At 41.9% G+C, this 23,706-nt stretch overlaps 1 protein-coding gene across 14 annotated transcripts in view; it reads right to left on the bottom strand.

Moving 5' to 3' along the window:
- The window catches only part of arhgef4 (Rho guanine nucleotide exchange factor 4), a 139,621-nt gene that overhangs the window by 49,671 nt on the left and 66,244 nt on the right, over window positions 1-23,706 (bottom strand). For 8 of the 14 annotated variants that reach the window (XM_088610243.1, XM_088610252.1, XM_088610261.1 and 5 more), the window contains 3 exons: window positions 14,799-19,178; window positions 13,070-13,387; window positions 12,357-12,486 (listed from right to left, as the gene is read on the bottom strand). In XM_088610243.1, coding sequence (XP_088466369.1) covers window positions 12,357-12,486; window positions 13,070-13,387; window positions 14,799-19,178 — 4,828 coding nt within the window. Of the gene's footprint in view, window positions 1-5,681; window positions 6,252-12,356; window positions 12,487-13,069; window positions 13,388-14,798; window positions 19,179-20,845; window positions 21,067-23,706 lie in introns of those variants that run through there. The other 6 variants (XM_088610342.1, XM_088610350.1, XM_088610295.1 and 3 more) reach the window with 5 other exon arrangements.

Here is a 23,706-nt window from a genome sequence, read left to right as displayed (position 1 = left end):
TGCATTAGTAGTTTAAACAAATTCTTCTTTCCTTAAAAAAGTGAATAAACTTTCAGAATTGTAAGCACCAGAGCATATTTTTTATCTCACTTTTAGGTGAATATTAAACAGGAGTTCAAGTGAATAGGGATTTATCAAAATCATATGAGATACAAGGTATGAGTAAAGGCGTTTCTTCCAGGTGACTCACTCACAGCACAGGTGCATCTTCTCTGACCTTAGTGTGTTACTGCTACACCATTGACACAAACCATACATTTCAAACATATTTCATTTAAAAATACCTCTACTGCATAGCCTTTGGTGTCATACATATGTATGTTCGAATTGCACGTTCTAGTGTTTTCATTTAATTTTTGTTTAGCTACAGTAAGTGAGAATGGACAGGTGAGACAGCTAGATTGGGGATTGAGCTCTACGATTCAGATGTCACAGGTCCGAGCCTGTGTCATGCCAGTAGCCAGGTGTGACTTCCTCTGGGAGAAGGGCTGGGATTGGATAGCAAGAGCCCTAAAACCTTCTAGCAAAACATAACCTCCTGTGGCTTCCTGGGCACCAGTTCATGGAGGGACACACCTCTCCTCCTTTTGGTGCTGAGCCTTCTGGGAGTCACTGTGGAACACAAAAGATGACATCTCAAATCCTTAAAGGAGGGCCAGGTTGGAGGAGTCTTTCCACCAGTGTGGGAGCAGGCATGTATACTAGAAGGACTAGAGATTCTAACTTCCAATTTAAAAAAAATCATCAATGAATTTATATTTTGGTGAAAAATGTATAGGCTTGGTGAAAGCCTACCTTAACAATGCCACATTACTGAAAATGAACAGTATATGGATTTTGCATGGCAGATTTTGCCCTTAGATTTCTAAGAACAAAATACTTCTAACCTATTGAATGCACAGCCTTGAGTTTGCAGCTTATTTTGCACAAACTAAACTGCCAGCAATCGCAGCCACTGGTACTAGAAACTAAAGATACAAAAAGGCGCCTTATTAGGTCGCCTTAGTCAAATCAGATACAGCGAGGATCCCCTTGCTGAATCCAGGATGATCGTAACTGATACCACATGTTTCTAAAGAGTCTTTATCAGGGCCGTGATCAATGCCCAGGCAGCCTCAGTCTCAAAGATGAAAATCTCAAGGATGCTCTGCAAGGTCCCTTTCATTCTGCAGATTCATTTCATCTCCCTTGCCGAGTTGGCTCAATCCGTCTCACAAAGTGGAGGCGGGGGTAGCTGTGGGGTATTTTGATTTAGAAATGCGACCTATTTAATGCACCTCTCGTTCTCTCTCTCTTTTTTAGTTTGCTTTAAGTTTAGTGGAATCATTTCCAATGTTTTATCTTCCCTCGTCTGCAGAAGCAAAAGAAGAGTCACGCATTCTTCGACAGCACACATGGGCAAGCCTGGTTTTGCATAAATTTAAAATAAATATTTTGGAATGGCAATGCAAAATCTAACATTGAAATATACCATTAGTGGAGAAAATAGGGGTCTCCAATTAATTTTAACAAAGCCCATAAAGGATTCAAATGTATCAATTAGCAGGGTCTTACATAAAAATGTTATAAATATGTTCTTAAATGTTGTACAGAACGTGTGTTTTATATACTGCATTCCTAAATCTACTCTGAAAAGCACTCACTGCAACATGGACAGTGACATCACATCATTTATGAAAGCAGAGCAGTGATGTCAGTATACTGGAGTAACACTAAAAATTACAACGGGGTGTTGTGTCACATTGCCATTTAAATCACACCCCGATCCGCTGCGTGTCTATTTTCTATATGATCCCCTCTCCAAAGAGTCAGACCCAAACATTGTCTTGCTTTGCAGACCGGTTCATTTTTGACCTGCTACTCAAGTTATGATACTTAAATTAACACCTTTAAGGATCATATGCACAGATCAAAATCAATAGATGATCAAAATTTCACTACTCCCCAAAATACATGATGCAAGGAACAGTAATCACCATAAAGAATGAGAAAAAACATGGGAAGGTTACAGACAAAACAGCTAAATATAATGGAGTCTGTATCCATGTTCATTTGAGTCTTTGCTTGCGATTATTTTCATGCACTCTTTTTTTAGTGGAAAAAATCTGACAGGAAACGAGCATTCTTTTTGGATGGCAGCACTGATGTACAATGAGGAATAGTGAAGGATAACCACTACACCTGATGATGTCACAACCCATCACCACCCAGTTGCAAGTTGATCATGCAACTTAAATGTTACTGCAAGAGGTTGGGTTGGTCTCTGACATCACAACAACTTGACAGTGAGATACTCCCGTGACTGTGAGCACCATAGTGTGAACCTTGGTGAATGAAAATGAGCAAACCGCAATTCTGCCCGTCTTCCTCAGAAACAAGAGAGGTTTAGTTGAGTTCTCAATTGTAATTTTGTCCAAATACCAAAAACTAATACACTTGAAAAATCGACACCATTGAATATCAATGAATATTAAGAGTAATAGCTACAAAATACAGACGATGAGACTTTCTCCCATATCTAAGCATCATCTTGCAGCCAAGCTTCTAAGTCCTAAGACTCTCTACATGTTCCAGTGGAAGACCTAACTACAATGTACCATTAAGCACTGATCTCTTTTTTTCCCCTGCCTTCTAAAGATCATCCAATTGCCACAGAGGCAGGAGATGAAGATTAGACAAGATCAGACACTGATCCATCTTTTCCTTTTCCCACCTCGCCAGAACTGTCTGGTCAAGCATTTTCACTTTCATATTCACCATTACGTTTTACTGCAAACAGTCAATGTTCACATGTTTGCATTCACGAATTAAGCTTATTCCAAATAAGAATATGTTTAATAATGATAAGTCGATTAACACAACTGAATATTTACTTGTCTTTTGAGCCCTAATTAATACTGATGTTTGTTCTGAGTCAGTTGTTACAAGGTTAATGACCTAAGTATTATATCTATACAGTATTGCATTGCATTTGTATGCATTTGATCCAGAATTATAAGCATCTCTTGTAATGGATCAAGAGATGCTTGATCAACCATTTGTGTGTACCATGTCAGACTATTAATATATACCCTTTTATAATTTATATATTAATATATACCCTTGTACTGATTTATTTGGTACAGTGTATTCTTTTATGAATACAATTGCACATTGTATTCTGATTCCGATTAACTGTTCTGATTAATTAATTCCATTGATGGCCATACGTGAGTCTTTGAATTTACCATCTCCCAATTTTGCCTTACTTTTGCTTAGTACTACTTGCTAATTTCAAATAAATCACTACACTGTCCTTCCCACACATAAGGGGGTGTCTATGATGAGGTAAAATACCAGAAGCCATACAGAAACTTTTTAAAAGAGGGATTTACATCTGCTTTCCATCATTCCATCATTTCCATCATCATCCATCATGAATGAGCATTAGGCACACCTCACAGGTGCAGTGCTTTTGGGAGTACTGTAGTCATACTGTTCAGCTCTACTTCTATCATTCCCTATCTTTTGCAATGTGCACGTGCATTACACCCAAAAAAATAGCAGGGGGAAGTGTTAGGAATTGATGGCACAGACACCTCAATGTCAAAGCCGAGAACAGAGAAAACAGCATAAAAAAAATGTTGTGTTGGAGGATTAACAGCAGCGCTCAGGATCACATTTAGGCAGGGAAAGATTAACAATTAAAAGACAATCAATGGGCACAAACCACGACAGAGGAAAGAGATGTCGTATCGGAACTTTTTACAGTATTTCCAACACGAATGTTGTTCTATTTTTGGTGTTGTGTTTTCAGAAGTTGACTTATTAGTTACAACAGAGTGTTCATTATATGGAGTTCAGTTGCCACAGCTTCAAGTTACATCTGCCAAAAATCGAGTCAGTCTGTTTGGCAATGTGCTTGTGATGCTACAGGACTCCTTTGATAAATATACTATATTATCTAGAAGCATCTCATATTTTCTGTACATAAATGAAAAGTAATTTTTTTTTTTAATGCTCAACAACTGTTGGATGTAAATTACTCACTAAATCAAACTGTCAGGCTCATGAGATAAGTCTTGCTAGTTGTGTGATCCGTTCTTAAGTTTCAGTTCAGATTGTTACGCAAACCCCCCTTGTACAAAGTGTGAAACACTTTTAATAGTTTCATTTTCATCGGCGTGACAATCTTTCTCTGTGATTCTGACCATGGACCGTGACTCCTGCATGACTTAGATCCAAATTCTCCATGACAGCCTCCCAGTCTTGCTCAAAGCTTTACATTCAGCGTGCTGATGAGTAAACTCCATCGTGTTAAGAACATAAACAGGCACTTGCCTAATTCTTTAAAACAAGTAAAATAAATAAAAAGCAATAGAGACTGTGTGACATAGTATACAGTATGTGCAGTGGCTCAGTTATACATTTGTATACATGACGCAGAAATATTTTTGGCCTCCAATTGTGATCTGAACCCCACTTTGTTCCTAGGAGCTCCACTGACAAAGGGACTTTACCAACTGAAATAAGGGGTGCAAAAGCTGCAATGCTGATGTCTTCATATTGGGGTCCAGTAATGAGGTGTTGGAAGGTATTGAATAACTCTCTCTGAAATGATGACCAATGTTTTGCTTTTTGTTTAGAGATTGCTCTTTCAGTCAGCACGATATTGGTAAAATGGCTTTACGATGCTGAAATCCAAGCTAATGGACCAGATGCTCCTCTATTATCCCTTTATCAAGCAGGATGTCACAGGACTGCCAAGGAATCATACAAAACTGCTTGCAGCCTATCCATTTTGTTTTTACTAATCTCCTAGGAGATGTTATTTTAGAAAGCTCTCAGTTAATGGTTCACCTTAGCAAAGTTGTTGCGGACAGCTGCCTACCAGGTCTCCAAAGGAGTGAAATTTTTCTCTTTAGGTGTTCATTGGTAAGAAAACAGGTTGAGCAGAGAAACACAGGTACACACGAACAAGTCCCCAGTCTAGCACAAATATAAACAATATATCTATCCTCTCTGCTCTTATCTGTAGCAATTAACTATTAACTGCTATAAACAAAAAGATGCTGAAATCATTTTACAGATGAACCAGACTATACATTTCTTTGAATGATCGACAGAGTATGTTTTTCAATAAGCATACATACTGTAAATAAAAAAATATCAGTTAATTAAACTGTAATACATTACCGGGAAGCAAATATGTACTAAGGAAAAACATTTATTTCTCCTGTTTTTAAAGGCTCTATTCAGCTATGCAAACCAATTTTCTTTTCTGTTTAAATGTATCAAAAATATTTCAACAGAAACTGCTAGCCAGTGTCACATACCTTGATTAGTATGGTATCAAGTTTTGCTTTATTACAAAAAAAAAACAGTCCTATATATTTTTCTCCTTTTTGAAAAATGAGAAGCAAATTATTTTCCTTTGCCCTGTACCAACGCTCCCTCGTTTGCAACGTTGACACTTTCCAAGGCGATGCTACCCTGTGTCATGCTGTGGTCAGTATTTAGGTAATTTACTGTTCTGTTTCTATAAGATCATTAGAAACTAAATACCAGAAACAAACCCCAAAAAAGAAAAAAACATCTTAAAAAATTCACAGAGACGAAAAATGTTGCAGCTCAAATGCAGACGGCTGCTGATTCAAACTGACACAGATGACATCCCACCAGTGGGTATCCACAGATCTTACCAGTAGTGGAGTGCAGGCTCTCCAGACTCCAGTACCTGGACAGGACACCTCGGATGCCTCCCACCCCGCCTCCCAGACCCCCTCCAGGGCTGCTGTCCGAATCCGAGCCCGGGGAGAGCCCGGAGCTGCCACTGCTGCTGCAGCTCCCTCCTGGCAGCGCACTGCTCCCTTCGGCACTCTGCTGGGTCCGCATGTGGCCCGAGACCGCAGAGAAGCTCTCGCCAGCTGTGCTTGCTCTCCCTCCCTGTCCCAGCCAAGCTCGCCCAAGTGCTGCTTGGCACAGCTGTCTGTGAGCCACTGGGCGTTTAGCCTCTACAGCTCTCGCTGGCTGCGCTGCACTCACTCACTCAGACACACACTCTGACATCACTGGGGGCCCTCTGAGGGGGGAATCGGGCGCTGCCTGTCTTATCGGCATTGCTGAATTCGCTGCAGTTGCTTCATTTAGCACAGAGCCGATTACAGCCTGGCGCTGAAAACAGCCACCCTCCATCTCTCTCAGCCCCCTTCTCCACCCCCCTGTCCAATTCTTGTTTTCAAGAATTGAATCAGGTAGAAAAGCAGGGTCACCTGGTGAGACAAGTTGAAATGTTAGAGCTTTGGAGGAGCAGTGGATATTTAACCCAATGGCCAGACACAGCTTCAGAAACAGTTAGCAGTAAATGACACTCACGCTGTTCCAAAAGCCTGCTGCTGAATAATTCCCCTGTAATTGTACCAAGTCTTTTATTGACTGAGAGTGATGCCAGACCAGGCCTAAATGTTTTGTTAAGGGCTCTTTGGCCTTAATGTGAACAGACCAATACAAATCCTGGTTTTAAATTCCAAGTAGTTTCATAAGGACCAAGTTTTTATGGGGCAGGCTTTAAGCATTTGCATCCTGTCCATTAAAATAAAACTATTAGAACATAAAGCACAGCTCTTTACTAACAACAGGACCCAAAACCTAATGTTTAATAAAAAACACAACACAATAAACATAAAGGCTAGAAACTGATCAAAACAATGTGGTTGAAAAGTTTCAGATGATCACTTAAAATCAGTTTTCTGCTCCTCTGAACAACCTGCTCTCAATTTTACAAACACATAAACCCACCACACCCATTTGAAAATACTGCTGACCACCGCAGTTGCAGGATGTGTGTGTTTCCGGTAAGCTATCCTTTTAAAAAATGCTGTCTCTCTCCACAGCTACTGAAGGATAAAGTTGGACCAATGTGGTGTGATGTATCCCATTTCCAAAATGAACTGTGAACACATCTTTTTCAAAGGCCACATGAACATGAGGACTGTCTCTTTATGTGGCACACATGCAATTAACTAGAAAAAGCTGAAACAATTTATTTGAATGTTACTACGAAATGGCTTAATTATCTCTTTACACCAAAAGCTGCATCTCCATTGTATCAAGTGCTATAAATTATGCTTAAACCAAATCTCTTGACCTCTTATGCACAGGTTATGTCAGTTGTACAGGGCCCTATTAAGCATTATACTTGTGGCGAGAATATCTTGAGTAGAAGTTATGAAGACATTGTAGAGACATTATGCAGAAACACTCATATAAAGTGTTACAGAAAAGCAAAAAAAGAAATCAAACAGAAAATGAATCTATATTTGGGAAGGAGACAGAATCCCACATCGGTTCTCCCACTTTTGTGTCTGAAAACTGAAAGATAGCCACGTGCCATGAACTTCCACACCAAATTCCTGAAATGTTTGTTGCTCACAACTAAACCTACAGCCAGCTCAGCTCAGCTCAATAACACTCCAAAGACAAAAGACAACGCCAAAGGCAACAGAAAAACACTAAAATATAAATAATGCTTACAGCCTTTTTTTAAATTATCTTGATATATAAAAGGTGTTTCTGAGATTTGCCCAGATAAAACACAACTCTTTAAATTACATTAATCCCATAAAATGAAAAGTGTTTCCTTTCAGGAGCATGGACCTGAACGTGGAAGATGTACCTCAGCCTTTGGTGCTGAATTCCTACGGCAATCCAGAAATAAAGGAAAATTAAATATTTTAAAGCTTAAGCAAATAAATAAAATAATGTGCCAACTGAATTTATTCCAATGTATCATCTTGAAAATTAAAGAAGCCATCCTTCATAGGCAGGACACCACACTTTTACACTTCTCTTAATAGAACTGAAGCCAGCAACACTTGCTCAATCCTTTCTGTGCTCTTCCACTGAAAACTGAAATGTTGCAATTTCCGAGGGCTCCTGTCAAGAGGTCTTTACAAAAGCTGAGCAGAAAGGTGGCTCTTACCTGAGATACAATGCCTTTGAAGTGTGTGTGAAAATACCAGGCGAGGAAAGGCAAAAGTCAGCTTATTTGTGTTCGACTCAGTATCTGCACAAATATGTGACAAGAAGGCTGGGGCCAAGCCAGATGACTAATTCATGGGAGCTGCGACCTCGCGTGGGCTACACTTCATCAAGGAGAAGAAAGGAATGTTCTGTTTCTGGACTGTAAATACCACAAAAGACAACATTGAGCATTTTGGCTTGGCAGCATGGAAGAAAAATGTCTAATAACAAGAGCGAATGAAACACAGCTACTTTTTAGATGGTCAGTAGCAATATGCATGCTGTAATGTGCAGGGCATAAGGATTGTGATGGCCCATGGGACAGTGTTTGTTGGTGTCAGGCAGGAGAGCTTATTTTACAGGGCTAGTGGAAAAACATTGTGCGTGCTTTCACGCTGTCAGAGACACCAAATCGCCATCCTTCAACTTGATAAATCTCTTTTATTGTTCTCAACTGAAAACAAGAGTCAAAGTTTGAAACTAGTTGAGAAATAAATGAAAGTAAAATAAAAGGGGTATAAAAAACCTACAGCTCCAAAAGCCGTTAATTTTTTTCTTTTGCTTTTCATTCATTTATAGAATAAAACCCTAGACACTGATGTCATCATAACTGCCTTCCAGCGCCAACAGGTTGCTGTCTGAACCCTTTCCATTCCTTCCCCAGAATAACCACAGGACTGAGGCCACTGTGGACTGTTGTGTCACTTGGCATGCTTGAACTTGTAATTTCATCATCATTTATTTCATCAACAGATATCTGTTCATCAACAGATATTTCACGATTTCAAGATAGAAAGAATTTGCCTTAACTTGAAAAAAGCTCATCAGAAAACAAAACCATGGAGCTGAAAAAAATAATTGTAGAAAAAGGTTCAGTCTGATATCCTGTCATTCTAAACTCACTGTTGAATGTAGGCTGTTGTTTGCTGCCTGAGAATGAGAGTCTCCATTGTGGTTCTGTGTGTGAGCTTGTTAAAAGGAAGAACAGGCTCTCCACTCCCCTCAATGCCCCAGGTCTCTCAGTGAGTTTTCAATGTTAACTATGGGGGATTTTGGAAGGCACGGTAGGCTCAGTGAATAAAGAAGAGATGGCTCTAAAACTGGGGGGTGGAAGTAAAGAAAAAAAGATTTGGGAATTGTAAATTTCTAAAAGCACAGAACAACATTCTGACAGGCTATGCTTAAAAAAAATGCAGCACTTTAATTCAAAATCTGAAAGCAAGCTGTCTCTGTTTCTCAATATAAATACTAAAGTCACCCAGTACCATGCTCCTTGTAGTGACAGAGTAGAACTGCCTTTTGACTCATATTAATCTTAATATTCATGAACTTCAACAATGTGTGTTACTGTGAACGATGTAGTGTCTGTGTCTGTGTGTAGGCGTGTCTTTGGGGTTGCAGGTCAGGACAAGAGCTACAGTATCTTAATACCGATCGCCCCACGACTGTAACACAACCCATGCGGCAATCGGGGCACTGTGGGGGGCTCTGTTGTGTAATCTAGGCAGAGGAATTACATTAAAGAGCAGTCTAGGGGACATTGAGAGCAACCCGCTCCTCCCACACTACATGCTAATAAGACACAAAGATGTGCTCTGTATTCTCTCTGGCTCATGCTATCAGGCTCTAGTGAAAGAAAACGTCTCAGAGGGAAGAGAAACATTGTAAATTAGATGTTTAATTACTGTCACACAAGGTCACCATGTCCCAGGGGAGCAGATTGAGAGGCTTCTGAGTCTGCCAGACCTCGAAGGAATGTTGCTGCCCCTTCCTCATCATCTCTGACATTGAGAGGAGAGAGGGGGGCTGGGGACAAGGGTGTGTGCATGGGGGTGTAGCTGAAGTATTCATGACCATACTGCTGAATACGTTACAAACTTAATAATTATGCAGTGAACCTGAGGGTATGCATCCTGTGATTTTAATAATTTCTTGATAATGCAAGCTTTAAAGTCTCTTTTCCTTCAACCTAAGGAAAGTTCCCAGGTGCTAAAGAAGCTTAAAAGTTTGCATCTGACTACATGCCTGTGAATGTTGTTAATAGTGCACAACAAAGGCTTGTTAAAAGTTCAATGTGCTTGGTACCTCATATATTATACATTTTTTTCTAGAAGTTTCCAGGACACAAGAACAAAAAATGGTTGCAAACGAGAGGAGGCCCACAAGCCCTGACTATCTTGCTCAGCTGGTAGCTAAGTGAATCTTTAAATAAATTTCATCAAGGGACTTTTTGACTGAAGTCCAGCGTTTGGTCTTCGACCTCTACCTTTTTAAAGCTATGTCTGCTTTATTGGAGATGCAGATGCAGGTTATGGGGAGCCAGTGGTGAGGATTCCACAGATGACAACACATACTGTAACTGGAGAAGTCCCACAGTGTTCCACTGGGCTTCAGGTGGCCAACGTGTCCTCAGTTTTGTTGCAAAACAGCAAACCCTAGGTCTCTCCAAGTGCCAGCAAGCTTACAAAGTTGTCAGCACTATCACTCATTCAGTTCATGCTTGCTGGCCGGCACGGCTCTGTGTAGCTGGTGATATTTCAAAGGATAGGCAGGAGGAGAGTGTTCAGAATCCATCTTCTCTGCCTTGGAGGTGCAGAGGTCACAGGGTCACAGAGGTCACATATGATTAACAATTGGGTGATTCCAATAAAGAAGCATAAAAAATTCGGATTAATTTTTAAAGTAGTGTATACTGTAGAAGCAGAGTAGATAAATTGACATACTGACCCCTAACCATTCATTTGCTTTGTAGCTTTGTTTCAGGGCTTTATTATGATAACTTACGACCACGTTTAAGCTTTGTTTCAGTAACTGTTCAATGTAATAATAATAATAATAATAATAATAATAATAATAATAATAATAATAATAATAATAATAATAATAATTGGTTATACTTAAATAGCGCTTTTCTGGACACTCCACTCAAAGCGCTTTACGGGTAATGGGGACCTCCACCACCACCACCAATGTCTAGCCCCACCTGGATGATGCGACGGCAGCCATAGTGCGCCAGAATGCTGTCCACACATCAACTATTAGTGGAGAGGAGAACAGAGTGATGAAACCAATTCATAGATGGGGATTATCAGGAGGCCATGATTGGTAAGGGCCAGTAGGAAATTTGGCCATGACGCTGGGGTTACACCCCTACTCTTTTTTTCGAGAAACACCCTGGGATTTTTAATGACCACAGAGAGTCAGGACCTTGGTTTTATATCTCATCCGAAGGTTGGTGCCTTTTTACAGTATATTGTCACTATACTGGGGCATTAGGACCCACATGGACTGCAGGGTGAGCGCCCCCTGCTGGTCCCACTAACACCTCTTCCAGCAACAACCAATCACAAAAACCAAGTTTTTCCCAGGAGGTCTCCCATCCAGGTACTGACTCACACAGGCTCACACCTGCTGAGCTTTAGTAGGTTACCACTGAAAACAACTTTTGGGCAATACACTTTCAAAGCTTAAACGCAATTACAGTAGCTCAGGGAGGATTAGTCCACATAATGAAGACAATGAATCCTGAATGTCCAGAATTTTACAGAATCTCATGCTTGATAAGATTATTTTTAAACATTGCTTTTGCCTATCTGCAAGCACAGAGCTGATATCAGGACTCCATCTTTTTCAGGAAGCCAGTCCATTGAAGGTTACTCACACAGACAACAATTAGCCAAGAATAATTAACCTAGCTAGTATGTCTTTGGGGAGGTAGGAGGAAGCAGAAAATGGATACGGACCCAGGGACAAAAAAGCAAACTCCACACCGAAGGAGCCCTGGCTTACTATCAAACCTGTGACCTAAGAGCTGTGAGGCTGCCATACTAACCATCAGGCTGCTCCACTGACTTGGAATCAATGCAGGAGTTTTTCAATCAGTAACAGACAGCAGCAGCTTAACACCCAGAGCAATAAAAGAACTCCTTATGAGAAAGTGTTTAGAAATTCCACATTTCTTATCAGTTGTGTACTTCATAAAGGACATTTTAAATTCTAACTGCAAGGGTAAAGAAAACCTAAAAGCAGCTCATCCACAATTGCAGAATGTGCCTTCTGACATGACATGAACACAATAACAGACAATGAACAACGTACTTTGTCCTGAGTGACACTAGTACAGAACAGTATCAAACTGTACAGGAGGAGAGAACTCCTGCCAGTCAGGCATGGCTACCTGATAAGATGCAATGCTACAGATGGTACTTCAGATCCTGTGACCCTGAGGAGGAAGGAATAGGCTCACAGAGGTATTCAGGCCATAAGCACCAGGACATGAAGAAATGTACTTCTCTGCTCATCTTCTTCAGTGCAGCAGGTAGAGAGGGCAAAGAGAGACCCAGAGCAGTACTCACCTGGATAGGAGATTCGCCTCCGCCAGCCCAAGCAGTCCAGGCCAATTGGGGTACTCTGGGAGAAGCAATGGTCCTTCAGGGGCAGAGTGGGAAAGGGCACTGCGGGAGTCAGGGACAGGCGTTCTCTGACCTTAAAAGCAAGAAGAAAAAAACCAGAAACATGCCAGTGAGATCTCTTTTTATTTTTTACACTGAGAAAATCACCAGGCAAAAGCCTTGTGCAGAAATTGTACCTTTTTACATTCTAATGAAAGGGAAGGAAATGTAATCTGTTATACAGATTCCCGTTTTTAAGAAGCTGCACAACTGCAATTTGAAACAAACTCTGAGAAGCGCCTGTAGCAGTTTTCTCAGACGTCTGCAGGGAGCTGTTGGAGTCTGTTGCTGGACCACTCTTTGTGCTAGCGAGGAGAGTTAGTCACAGTCTTCAGAAAATCGCGCGGCAAAGGCTGAAGGAATTTCTCATCTTCGGAGTTCAGTCAAGAAAGACAGAAGATCTTGCAAGAAGGTTGGCCAAGCAGACAGGGCCCGAGGAAAAAGCACAGGAAGTCACAGAGAGTAGGAGGCAAAGAGCCAAGGGAGATCAGAAGCAAAGGTGAAGGCAGAGTATGAAAAAACAACAACAGCAGAAGAAGGTCTTGAAGAAGCGAGAGCGCAGGTGGTGGGGAAGAGGGCTGCAGGAGCCCTGCCAGCGTCTGGAGATGGTATCTTACTTTCTCCAGCTCCTCAGGCAGCTCCACAGCCAGCCTGCCCATGCTGCTCTGCACCTCCCTGGCCCTCTTCCTCTTGCGTTTCTTCTCCTCCTCTATCCACAGGTCATCCGAGCAGTAGCGCCTCCCCTTGGCCTTCCTGCCTTCCCCAGCAGCGAGCGGCACCTCCCCCCGCCTGTGCAGGGGCAGGGTCCAGCTGCCCAGGTCAGAGAGAGGTCTCGGCACAGGCGATGTCTGCGCGAGGCGCTTGGTTCGCAGCACGGCCACCTGATCAAGCACCCTTTTTTCTGGTGTCGCTGGGCTTGCTGGTTTACTAACGTCCTGCACAGGCATTAGGTGGAAACTGTGAGCATAAACGAATCTGTAAATTTTTTATTATTTTCATCTGGATGTGAATGGGAATAAAATGTAACCACAGACATTCAACACAAATTAAACATTTCATTTAATCATTACCTTTAACCTTTCACAAATTTGCCTAAAGTACATTTAATTGTGTGATTTGTTCCCCATAATACCATTTTTTTAACACATCCTCCATCTGCTAAAGTATTTCAGGCACTGGTTTGAAATGATCATGTACATTCAGTGGATAACTTCACTTAACGGATGCTCCTTAGTTCCATTCTCTGGCTTTATGTGTGTGTGAACTTACACTTGTACACCACTAGATAGCGCCGGCAATTTACAATTTATAACGCTCCATACACATGCGCAGTGCAGTTAAAGCCTAACACACACAAAATAAATTCCTTAAGGAGCTTGCTCTGTCAGATCACAAAACTCTGGGGAGAGAGACAGCAGCAAAAAAGCTGACTCCACTTATTTCATTCCTCCTTATCCATCTTGAAAAGGAAAGAACAGTGAAAGATGAAGGGGCTTATTGTTTGAAAAGGGAACAGACTGCCATAGCCAGTAAATATGGGCACACACTGGCAGGGCTGCTAGACAGCTAGGTACTGTATAGAGGGAAGATGGATTGAGTGCGAGAGCCAGCTATTCATGCTCATCCACGACTGGACAGGGGCGTTAAAGAGAAGAGTGAGCACTTTCAAGGCTCTGACAGAAGACAGGCTCTCTCTCAACAGGAGCACGTTTCTCAAAGTTTGCCACGATGGTCAATGTGAACAACAAAGACTTCTTTTTTAGAGATACAGAGGATTTCATAGTGTGTAATTAACAGTGTGGAACTAAGTACACTAACAGTATCAGTACAAACAGAAGATTGTTTCTAAATGTAAATACATTTCCCAATTTTCCTCCTGGATTATGTAGTTAAAACAGAATATAAAACTGCTTTGATCATTTGTCCCAATTCACTGCTATCCACAATTTGGTTTTATTAACATAAACTACACTGTACATAACTGTATAACTAAAATGGAAAATGAAGAAACAATTGGATACTGAAGGTTTTGCAATCTGTTGCCTATCAGATAAAGTCTCTTTCAGCTCAATTACAGTTGTCAAAGTTGGAATGCCTTCACAGGTGGATTGGGGGACACCTCAGCCAGCAGCACAGTAAGGAAACAGAAACCAGCTCCATTCCTCTATGTTTGTGAAGGCTAAGACATGAGACATGAGATATGAGTTATGTCTCTTAGAGTTTTCTTAAACCTGCTACGAGGACGAAGGTGTGGGGAACAGGTGAGCAGACAAGTACGAGCGATATTAATGTTAGTGAATACCAGGAAACTCCTTCCCAGCAACCTCCTTCCCAGTACCACCTTACCTCATCTTTCATGAAGTCGCTGACTGAAGTGGAGTTAACAAGGCTGCCTGCGCTCCCCTCTTCCTTCCGGAAGTCCGTGTCCAGGGAGTGGAGGGACAGGAGCTGGGAGGCTCGAGGCTTCAATGTTTTTGGGCGCTCGGGGGGATCAGACAGTCCCTCCACGCTGGCACCGATGCCCAGGGAAATCAGGGATATGGCACTGGCCCGGCAAGGGTACCGAAAACTCCGCCTGTTGGTCCCAGGGCGTGGGCTTTGAGGTTTGGGGCTCATCGGCCTCAAGGGAACTTCCATCCCTTCGGAGGGTGGTGAAGTCCTGGACCAAGAGGGTGTCAGCTGATTAGCTGGAGCAGCCAGGTTGCTGGGACTTATAGGAGACAAAGGGCTGGAGTCCCCTGGAGGAAGAGCTTCACAATCAGTCCTCGAGGCATTCAACGTTGGAAAGCTGGAATCTGAGCACACTATTGACAGCCCGTTAGGTGCACCTCTTTTCTTTCTGGTCTCTCCTGGTTTGACTTCCTCTGTTGCCATCTCTAAAGCATCCTGGCTCTTGCTCAGGGAGTCCATGAAATGGCTGCCTCTCTGGCTGGCAGGAGTCCCATGGCAATCTGCCATTTCCTGTGTAGTCTTGGAGGCATAGTCACCGTGGATATGCCGCCTAGGCCTGGTGTTGTGGGTGTCTGGGACCGACATGGCTCTTTTCAACATCTCTGCTTCCTTGGTCCTTTTGAACTTTCTCCAGGACACCTGTTTTGACCTGGTCTCCTCACTTACATTCTTTGGCAGTTGCTCCTCGCTTTCCTTATCTGTAATTTTGGACTCAAAGAAGCTGGATAAGGATTTGTGAGCCAGGGCTAGCCTCATGCGCAAGTTCAGGTTGTCTGTACTTTTGCTTCTCTTGTAGGCCACTCCATGTCCTGTTTGTGAGCTCTTAAGATTTTCACACTCTGGGTTGCTGACTGTATCAGTGTCCACTGAGCTTGAGCTCTGGTTAAAACGTTGTGTAATGTGCTTGGTTCTGGGTGTAAGGGGGTAAAAACTGTTTTCATCTGCTTCAGACTGACTGGCAGCAAAATCCTTTTTCACTGTTTGATTAAAAACACTGTCCTTATCAAACACATCATCATCCGAGTTATCTGTCTGATGCTCCTCTTCCTTTAGGGAGGACTGGAGTGTTTCCATGCTAATAGGCAGGTGTGCCTTGTAATAACAAGAGTGACCCACGTAAACTGGTGGACTGTCCTTGCCTGAGCTGCCTTCCCTTTTCTCTCCACTGCTATCCTGTTGGTCCCTAGCAGAGTTCTCCACCTTGTCCTTGCCCTCCCGGGTATAATTTTTACTCCTTCTAAAAGAAGGCATCTTAGAAAACACAGAAAACTTGGAAGACTTTCCCATAGAGCCACTCTTTGACCCTTGCTTCTTCGCAGCTTTGTGAACACTAGCATTGTTCCCAAGAATCATTTGCATGTTGTCCTCGCTGTTGGTGCTGGTGCAATCCTGGGTCACCATCATTGGACTGTGCGGACCTTCACTTGTTGCGTATCCATTGATGAGAGGCGTCATCATCTTGCTAGTGATAGGCTCCACTGGGGAAACTCTTTTCTGTAGTTCTGTACCTGTGTTGACCGAATCTGCCTTTGTGCTATGGACTGTAACTGCTGTACCTTGAAAAGCAGGTTTATCACCGCTAATGCCCTGGTCCTCCTCAGAGGTTACTGTGCCCAATAAGACACCAGACTCTGAAGAAATGTCAGAATCATCTACCTCACCTGCAGCTAAACCATCTTCATATGTTACAGGAGATGATTTTTCTTGACTATTATCAGATTCCACAAAAACAGGGTCTGTATTTATGACCAATTTCACATCTGAGCTTATATCCAGATCTATGTTTGGTACTCCCTCAATGTCTTGGGACAATTGCTCTAACTGTGAATTATTGTCAAATGATTCATTGCATTCTTCAGTTAATTTACAAGCTCTTGCCTCAATAGAAACTGTTGATTCTTTAGCTATATCGTCATTGTACACTTCATTTTCTATGGTTTGCAAATATATTCCTCTAGTTTCCAAGTAGCTGGCTAGTGACCCCCGTCCTTTATCTACACAGCAATCTACATCTTCTGTCTTTTCCTCACAAAGGGATTTTCTTCTGCTGTTCTCAGAATTGCGTGTTTGTACTTGAGAACTTGCAGTATGTGTGTTGATCTTTAAATTTATTTGGTCATCGTCTACATTTCGTCCAGTGTTCGTATCTGTATCTGAGGGAACTGTGCTGTGTGAGTCACCCTCTTGGCTGATGCTATCTGTATTGTTGAAGTCACTCAACAAATCGCCCTCCTGAAACCTTTCTAACGCTTCCTCCACAGAAACATCAAGTTCACAGACAAATTGAATTGCTTCTAGACCTGAAATGGATTCTTCACTGCTCCAGTTTGGTACATAGTCCAGGGTGCTTAAAGTGTCTTCAATGTCGGCAGTGTTATTTTCACATTCTGAACAGCTAGAAGAGGTTGTATCATTGTCTATGCTTGTATGAATGGGAATACAGTGGTCAGAGACTTCTTCACAGAAAGAAGAGGAATTTACAGTGTCATTCTCGGAATGATTCTTAATCTCTTCTAAGAGTGAATCTACTACTTCCTCAGCTGTTCTGATTAATTCCTCTGTAGGGACATCTTCTTGCGTCTTAACTAACTCTGTTGTTTTAAGTGGATCAGTGGTGCATGACTCTAAATTTGTCTCTGTGTTGTTATTTGTGTCTGACTGTGTTTCAGGTGTGGCAAGAAACTCAGTGTAATGGGTTTGCTCAGGTGGAGTACTACATTCTATCTGATCGAATTCTGATTTCACTGGTTTGCAAATTAAGGAATTTGTGCCCAATGTATTTTCTATCCTCCTCACTGGAATATCATCCAGATCTGTGTAACTTGTTTTTAGATTTTCTTCCTGGAAAGAGTCAGTTTCCTCAAGTCTATTAGGTTTACCAACATGCTCAGTTTCCACAGATCTTTTTCTTGTCACCTCAACTAACTCAGAAATTAGATAAGAGTTAGCATTTGCAGATTGTTTACTGTTCAACTGCAAATTACCTGCACTATCAGGTGTGCTGTTAATGGGACTGCATGAATCGAATTCCACCTTATTTGTTAAATTGTATAATCCTACATTATCTAAACTTCTAAATGTCCTTGAGCTAGAGTCTGCATCTTGTACAGATTTTCCTTGCAGAAAACAAACATCCTCGCTCTCTGATGAGGTATGAATTAACTGTTCACTGTGTTCGTGCAGTGAGGTGTTCAGGTCCCGCTTGGTTGAACCCGCAATTTCTGAGCTGCTGGAGTAAATGAGGTCACAGTCGACATCTGGAAAACCCAGGAATTCTTGCACTGCCTCTCCAGCAGAGGGTGCTACCAGAACATCGACAGGTTGTGCTGTTTGCAGGTCTCCCTCTGGATAGTTTGAAGCAGAGGATCCTTCCCTTTTCCCACAAGCCTGACTGTACTCCGTTTCAGGTTTGTCCTCGTCCCGATTTTGCTCCACCTTGTCCTGACTGAATGACTCCAGAAGGTCTGCAACAAGCTTTCGAATCTCTAAACTCGTCTCATCATCTAAGTCCTCCCCGCAACCCGAGAAGCTCTGAGTAAGATTCTGCTGCTGCCTTCCATCCTCTTCTGTCCGCGTGGTGTCTTCTGTGCCAGAAAGCCAGAAAGAGGACGCAGTTCCAACCTCAAACTCTAGAGGTGTGTCATCAGTATATACCTCAGTGGAGTTAGACTCTGATTTTGTTATGCTTGATTCCACATTCTCTGAAATTCCAGCAGCAGGCAGCGTAACAATTTCAGGAACAGTTTGATTTGAAACATGGGGAAGTCCAGCTTCCGCAGATAACGTTTTGTCCCCAGTTTTACTCAATGAAGGATCTGCATCTGGCTGTTGTCCCCATTCCGGCAAAAGGGGACACTCATTGCTTGCACAACTTGGACACTGCGACTCTAAATGGAGATTGTCAGAAAACTCTTCATTTACATTTTGGAGCCTGTCACAGATTTTTTTATGTGTTTCCAGATTAAGATTCAAAGACGCTGGCTGGCACTCCAAGCTGTTTTCACACTGGTCTGCTTTAGGTTCAAAGGTAGATTCCAGTTGCCACTCAGTGCATGTGTCATCAGGCCCTGGCGCTGTTAAAGCCGGGTCTTCGCAGCTATCAGGGCTGATGTCTGAGAAAGTGTCACTGTGCCATGAGCGCGTGTCAAAGTACTCCTCTGTGTTCTCAACCGCAGGCTCACTTGATTCCCGAGTGTCTGGTAATTCTTCAGGGCCAGAGTCCCCATCTTCTACACAGTCACAGCCATTTGCAGAGTCCTCAACTATTTCTGGAGCCTGTGAAAAAAAGACGATAAAAAACAGAAGATAACGGTTTGCCATCACAACAGACATCTCTTATTTCAGAATTTTTAAAGCCCATATAATGACACTGAGTTGTCATGTCTGAAATATGTTATTCCCTGGAACACTAGTCATTCCCAATCCTTCTGGATATGACATGCGGCTTCTCTTATACAGTTTTCCCACGCCCACATCTCACAGCTTTCTCATCATGTCGTCATATTTTACACCTCATCTACCTGTGAGAAGCAGTGATCAGTGCCCAGATGAATGCAGTACTGGTCTTTACAAGAGGAGACATGAATCCTACTTTTGGATCTCTACCCATTTATCTAAAGACCTGAATGTAAATCTAGCAATATGTGTCTGCCTATTTGTTTTTACTGCACGTTTGTGCATATGACTGGTTTTTGACATGGAAAATGTCTTGAAAATGACTATTGTTTAACCTAGGGTTTATTCTCATATGCTCTGCTAAATGAATATGAAAAAATAATGTACATTATCAATTCAGTACAACATTTTTTGGTTTGTTTTGGTGTTCTAAGACATTTTAATTAAGGCATATTAATCAAACCTTAATTAAAACACAATACTTCAACAGCGGACGACCACCGTATCTTTATCACTGGACACTGCTGTTTAATTTAGCTTCCATAGCCTGATTTTTCATTTTGTCTCGCTTACCTCAGGGCTATTTTACTTTATAAAGTAAAATCCCATCAGTTGTCGAAACACAGTGCTGGAATGGTTTCAATCTTTAATAGGTGAATAAAAAGGAACATATGTCTGCTTGTGTAACTGTGGTGGTATGATAATTACAAAATTAGAGGTTTAACGGATTGCTTCAGCACCTGGGACAAAAATGTCACATACTGTACACCTATAATATGCCCTAAGGTACTTCAACTCCTTAGCACTTTGGCGTGAACAGTATTTTACTGTTATGTAGCAGTAATACATTTTTATGTATTATTTTAATCCATGCAATTTTTGTACATGATGAAATCTCTGCTAGTTACTGCTGACTGAGTACAGAAAACCTGAGTTCTGCTCAGATTGCTTATTCCTACACAGCATGACATTTGAGAGTTGACCTCTGGGAAACAACAAATCTAAAACTAAGTTTTCCAAAGGGAAGCAATTTTTACTGTTGTTATTTTATAGTACTCTAATCAAGCATTTAACACACAAAATCACTACTCAATTTCTAAACAATTAAATCTTCCTGACATTCACCACACAGTTGCTTTCTACATTCTAATAGATCTCTTTTTTTAAGCTCTTGCTATCTGATACAATACAGCAAAGGCAGAAAATTCATTTTTATCCATTAAAGCAAGTAAAGGTGCAATAATTAGCTCAGTTTTCATTGCCTTCGGCAACAAGTAATCACAACAGACCTACTGAGAATAATCACAATAGCAACAGAATCAGAGGGGATCTTCATTAATATTTGTACTTTACTCTCACCTGCACCTGATGTAATTCACACATCATCTAGAAAGAAATGATATTAAGCCACTGTGGCATTAATATCTAAGGTTCTAGCATAGAATGCTGTATTTTACATTCATAAGGCACCTTAGATAACTCAAGATCCAACAACCCATATAAACAGCAACATATACAGTACAACAGGAGTTCAAAGAGACAATTACCCAGCTCAGCACAGCTCCCATGTCTCTGCATATAACCTAATCTGGACCTCCTCTGTGTTCAGCCAGCAAAATCCGTTTTCACCCCGTCCAGAGGTCGAGTACATTGCCAGTAGCTTGTCTTCCCTTTCTCTCTCCTTCCCTGGCCGTTTGTTTATTTTCCACTGCCTGATTTCCTTAACCGGCTCCAGCCCTGATAAAGCAGAGAGCCTTGAATTCCAGCGGTCGGGTCGCCGATACCTGCTGCAACTTGCCCAAACAGTGCCTTTCCAACAGCTTGTCAGAACTGAGGAGGAGAGCAGGGACAGCTCAAACCCTATCAGTCCTCAAGACGCCTTCCAGCCAGCAAGCCGAGGCCCTCGGGCCTTTCTTTGCTGCCTCGTGTGAAACGTGTTTTAGACCCGTGAACGTAGGGGCGGAAACAAGTCTAGCTTCAATAGCAGTTGCTACAGTATGGTAGTGCATACACCAAGACCTTTTCCGCATGGCAAACTGAGGTGGAAATGCAGAAATGTGATGGAATTTCCTGTTAATTGCTATAAAAAAGGCGGCGTGGGGGAGAAGGCGAGCCCTCACTGTTCATTAGTGTAATGGAAGCCATGAATGGAATGGGGGCTGTGGGCAGCTCCTGGAGGGGTCTGCAGAAATCTGGGGAGGGCTAGTGTCCTCGATTCCCAAAGTTTTAGGGAATGCAAACATGCTGAGGAACTGCCGAGGAGGAACATCTGCAGCAAATGAAAGTCAAAAAGCATTGTAGAGCTAGTATTTTTAGACAGTATTAAATATAAGGAGATTTTTAATTTTCTGATAGCAACATACAGTACAGTATAGCATAGAAGCACTAGTGCAATAAAACATATGTAACTTAAGCTATGCAGACACAGCACATTGACTTGAGCACATTTGCTGTCATCTGGCATTCAAATGATTAATACAAAGTCTCATTAAAGACCTAAATAACAGTGGCAATATTTTGGAGGATGCAATTACTGAAGTATGACAGAAATCTGTATTAGGAGTACTGCTCTTCTAAATTTTATTGAATGATTCAGATAGCTCTGGGATAGCTAGTAAAGTAGTACATTTGGTAAATTCTACCAAAATAGGAACACTTTGGAAGAGCCAAGGGGAATTTAAAAAGACAAGGGCATTGCAGGACCCTGCCTTCATTTCCAAAAATAGGCTGAGTGGTGTGGGCAAGAAGACTTAGTTAAACACATTTTCTTAGTAGCATGCTGTCCCTATGTGGATCAGTACTTGATCTGGAATGTTTTTTAGTTCCTGGCAGACAAACAGGATGAAAATCTGCACTCCAATCTAGCAGCTGTGTTTTTGGAGATAAAGAAGGAAACTGCTTTCAATGAGTTTGTATGAGCCCTTTGCCTCTAGACATACTCTGGACTGCTGGGTAACACCGACCATATATACCTCTGGACAGCATTAGAATCAGCTTCTGATGTACAAGGATGCTAGACTCTAGAGGGCCACTACTCTGATCTGGGTCACCAAGTGGTCAACAAGGGAGTGGGAGACATAGGTTTGTGGGGGTGGCATATGGGAACTTTTACTGGGGAACTAAAGAGCACTACTAAAACAGGACTAACTTCCATGTGTTTATACTCTGAAGTGGTAATGAGTCATCATTGCTGATGCTGATGCTTTTTAAACTGCCATGATTTAAACTGTGCATTTCCCAATTTTTAACAATATTTAATCCTATTTTTATAAAAGTGGTGGCAAGGTGCGATGGTTAGCATCACTATCTTGCAGCTCTGGGGATTACTGGGTTCAATTTCTGGGATGCTTTCTGTGTTGAGTTTTTATATTCTCCCTGAGTTTACGTGGGTTTCGTCTGGGTGCTTTAGTTTCTTCCCACAGTCTTTTCTGGAAGTTAACTATTTAGACCGGTGGTGGAGACACAGCAAGGTTAATTTCCAAGTTACAACAAAATAAAAATGGAGTTACAGGACAAGTCTAGGTCTAACTGGATCTACCTGATCCAGAGGCAGTGAATGAGCTGAAAAAAACAGCATCATCAGGCTGCAGGTCCCTTTCTGCTTCACTGCAGCTCATAACTGGCAACCCACTGAAACTAAGCAGATGTGAGCCTGGTCAGTACCTGGATGGGAGACCGCCTGGGAAAGCTAGGATTGCTGTTGGAAGAGGTGTTAGTGGGCAAGTCTGTGTGGGTCCTAATGTCCCACTATAATGATGGGGAAACTAAAAAACTGTAAAAACACTGTACATTGTAAAAAAAGGTGCCATTCTTTGGATAAGACCTAAAACCGAAGCCCTAACTCTCAGTGGACATTACAAATCCAGGGCGTTTCTCGAAAAGAGTAGGGGTTTTACTTCGGTGTCCTGGCCAAATTCCCACGCCACCCCGGCCTTTGCCAGTCATGACCTCTAAATAATCCTCATCCATGAATCTGGCTTCATTACTCTGCTCTCTCTCCACTAATAGCTGATGTGTGGTGAGCTTTCTGGCGCACTATGGCTGCTGTTGCATCATCCAGGTGGGTAGTACACACTGCTGGTGGTGGAGGGGAGTCCCCATTACCTGTAAAAAGCTTTGAGTGGAGTGCCCAGAAAAGTGATATATAAGGAATTATTTTTATTGTAATGATGATGATGATGACTCCAGGGAAGGCCTGTAAGATCCTTTGGCAGAACTCTGAACTGGTTATGCAGTAAACAGATACACAAGAAATGAAGCTGCTTTTCTCCTGGTATTCTTTTAACTCCTCTGTGTCCTTACATTTTTAGAATGGCCTATTTCGCCATTTTTGCACACTGAACCTAAACTTAATTTTGCAAATGTTTCTGCATAATGTGTACAGTTTATCTGAGTCATAAAGGAGGAA

The sequence above is a fragment of the Lepisosteus platostomus genome, chromosome 2 (assembly GCF_059453375.1).
Source record: "Lepisosteus platostomus isolate fLepPlt1 chromosome 2, fLepPlt1.hap1, whole genome shotgun sequence".
Classification (NCBI taxonomy): domain Eukaryota; kingdom Metazoa; phylum Chordata; class Actinopteri; order Semionotiformes; family Lepisosteidae; genus Lepisosteus; species Lepisosteus platostomus.
The sequence above is the reverse complement of the archived record's forward strand: the minus strand, read 5'-3'. Positions and strand labels throughout refer to the sequence as shown.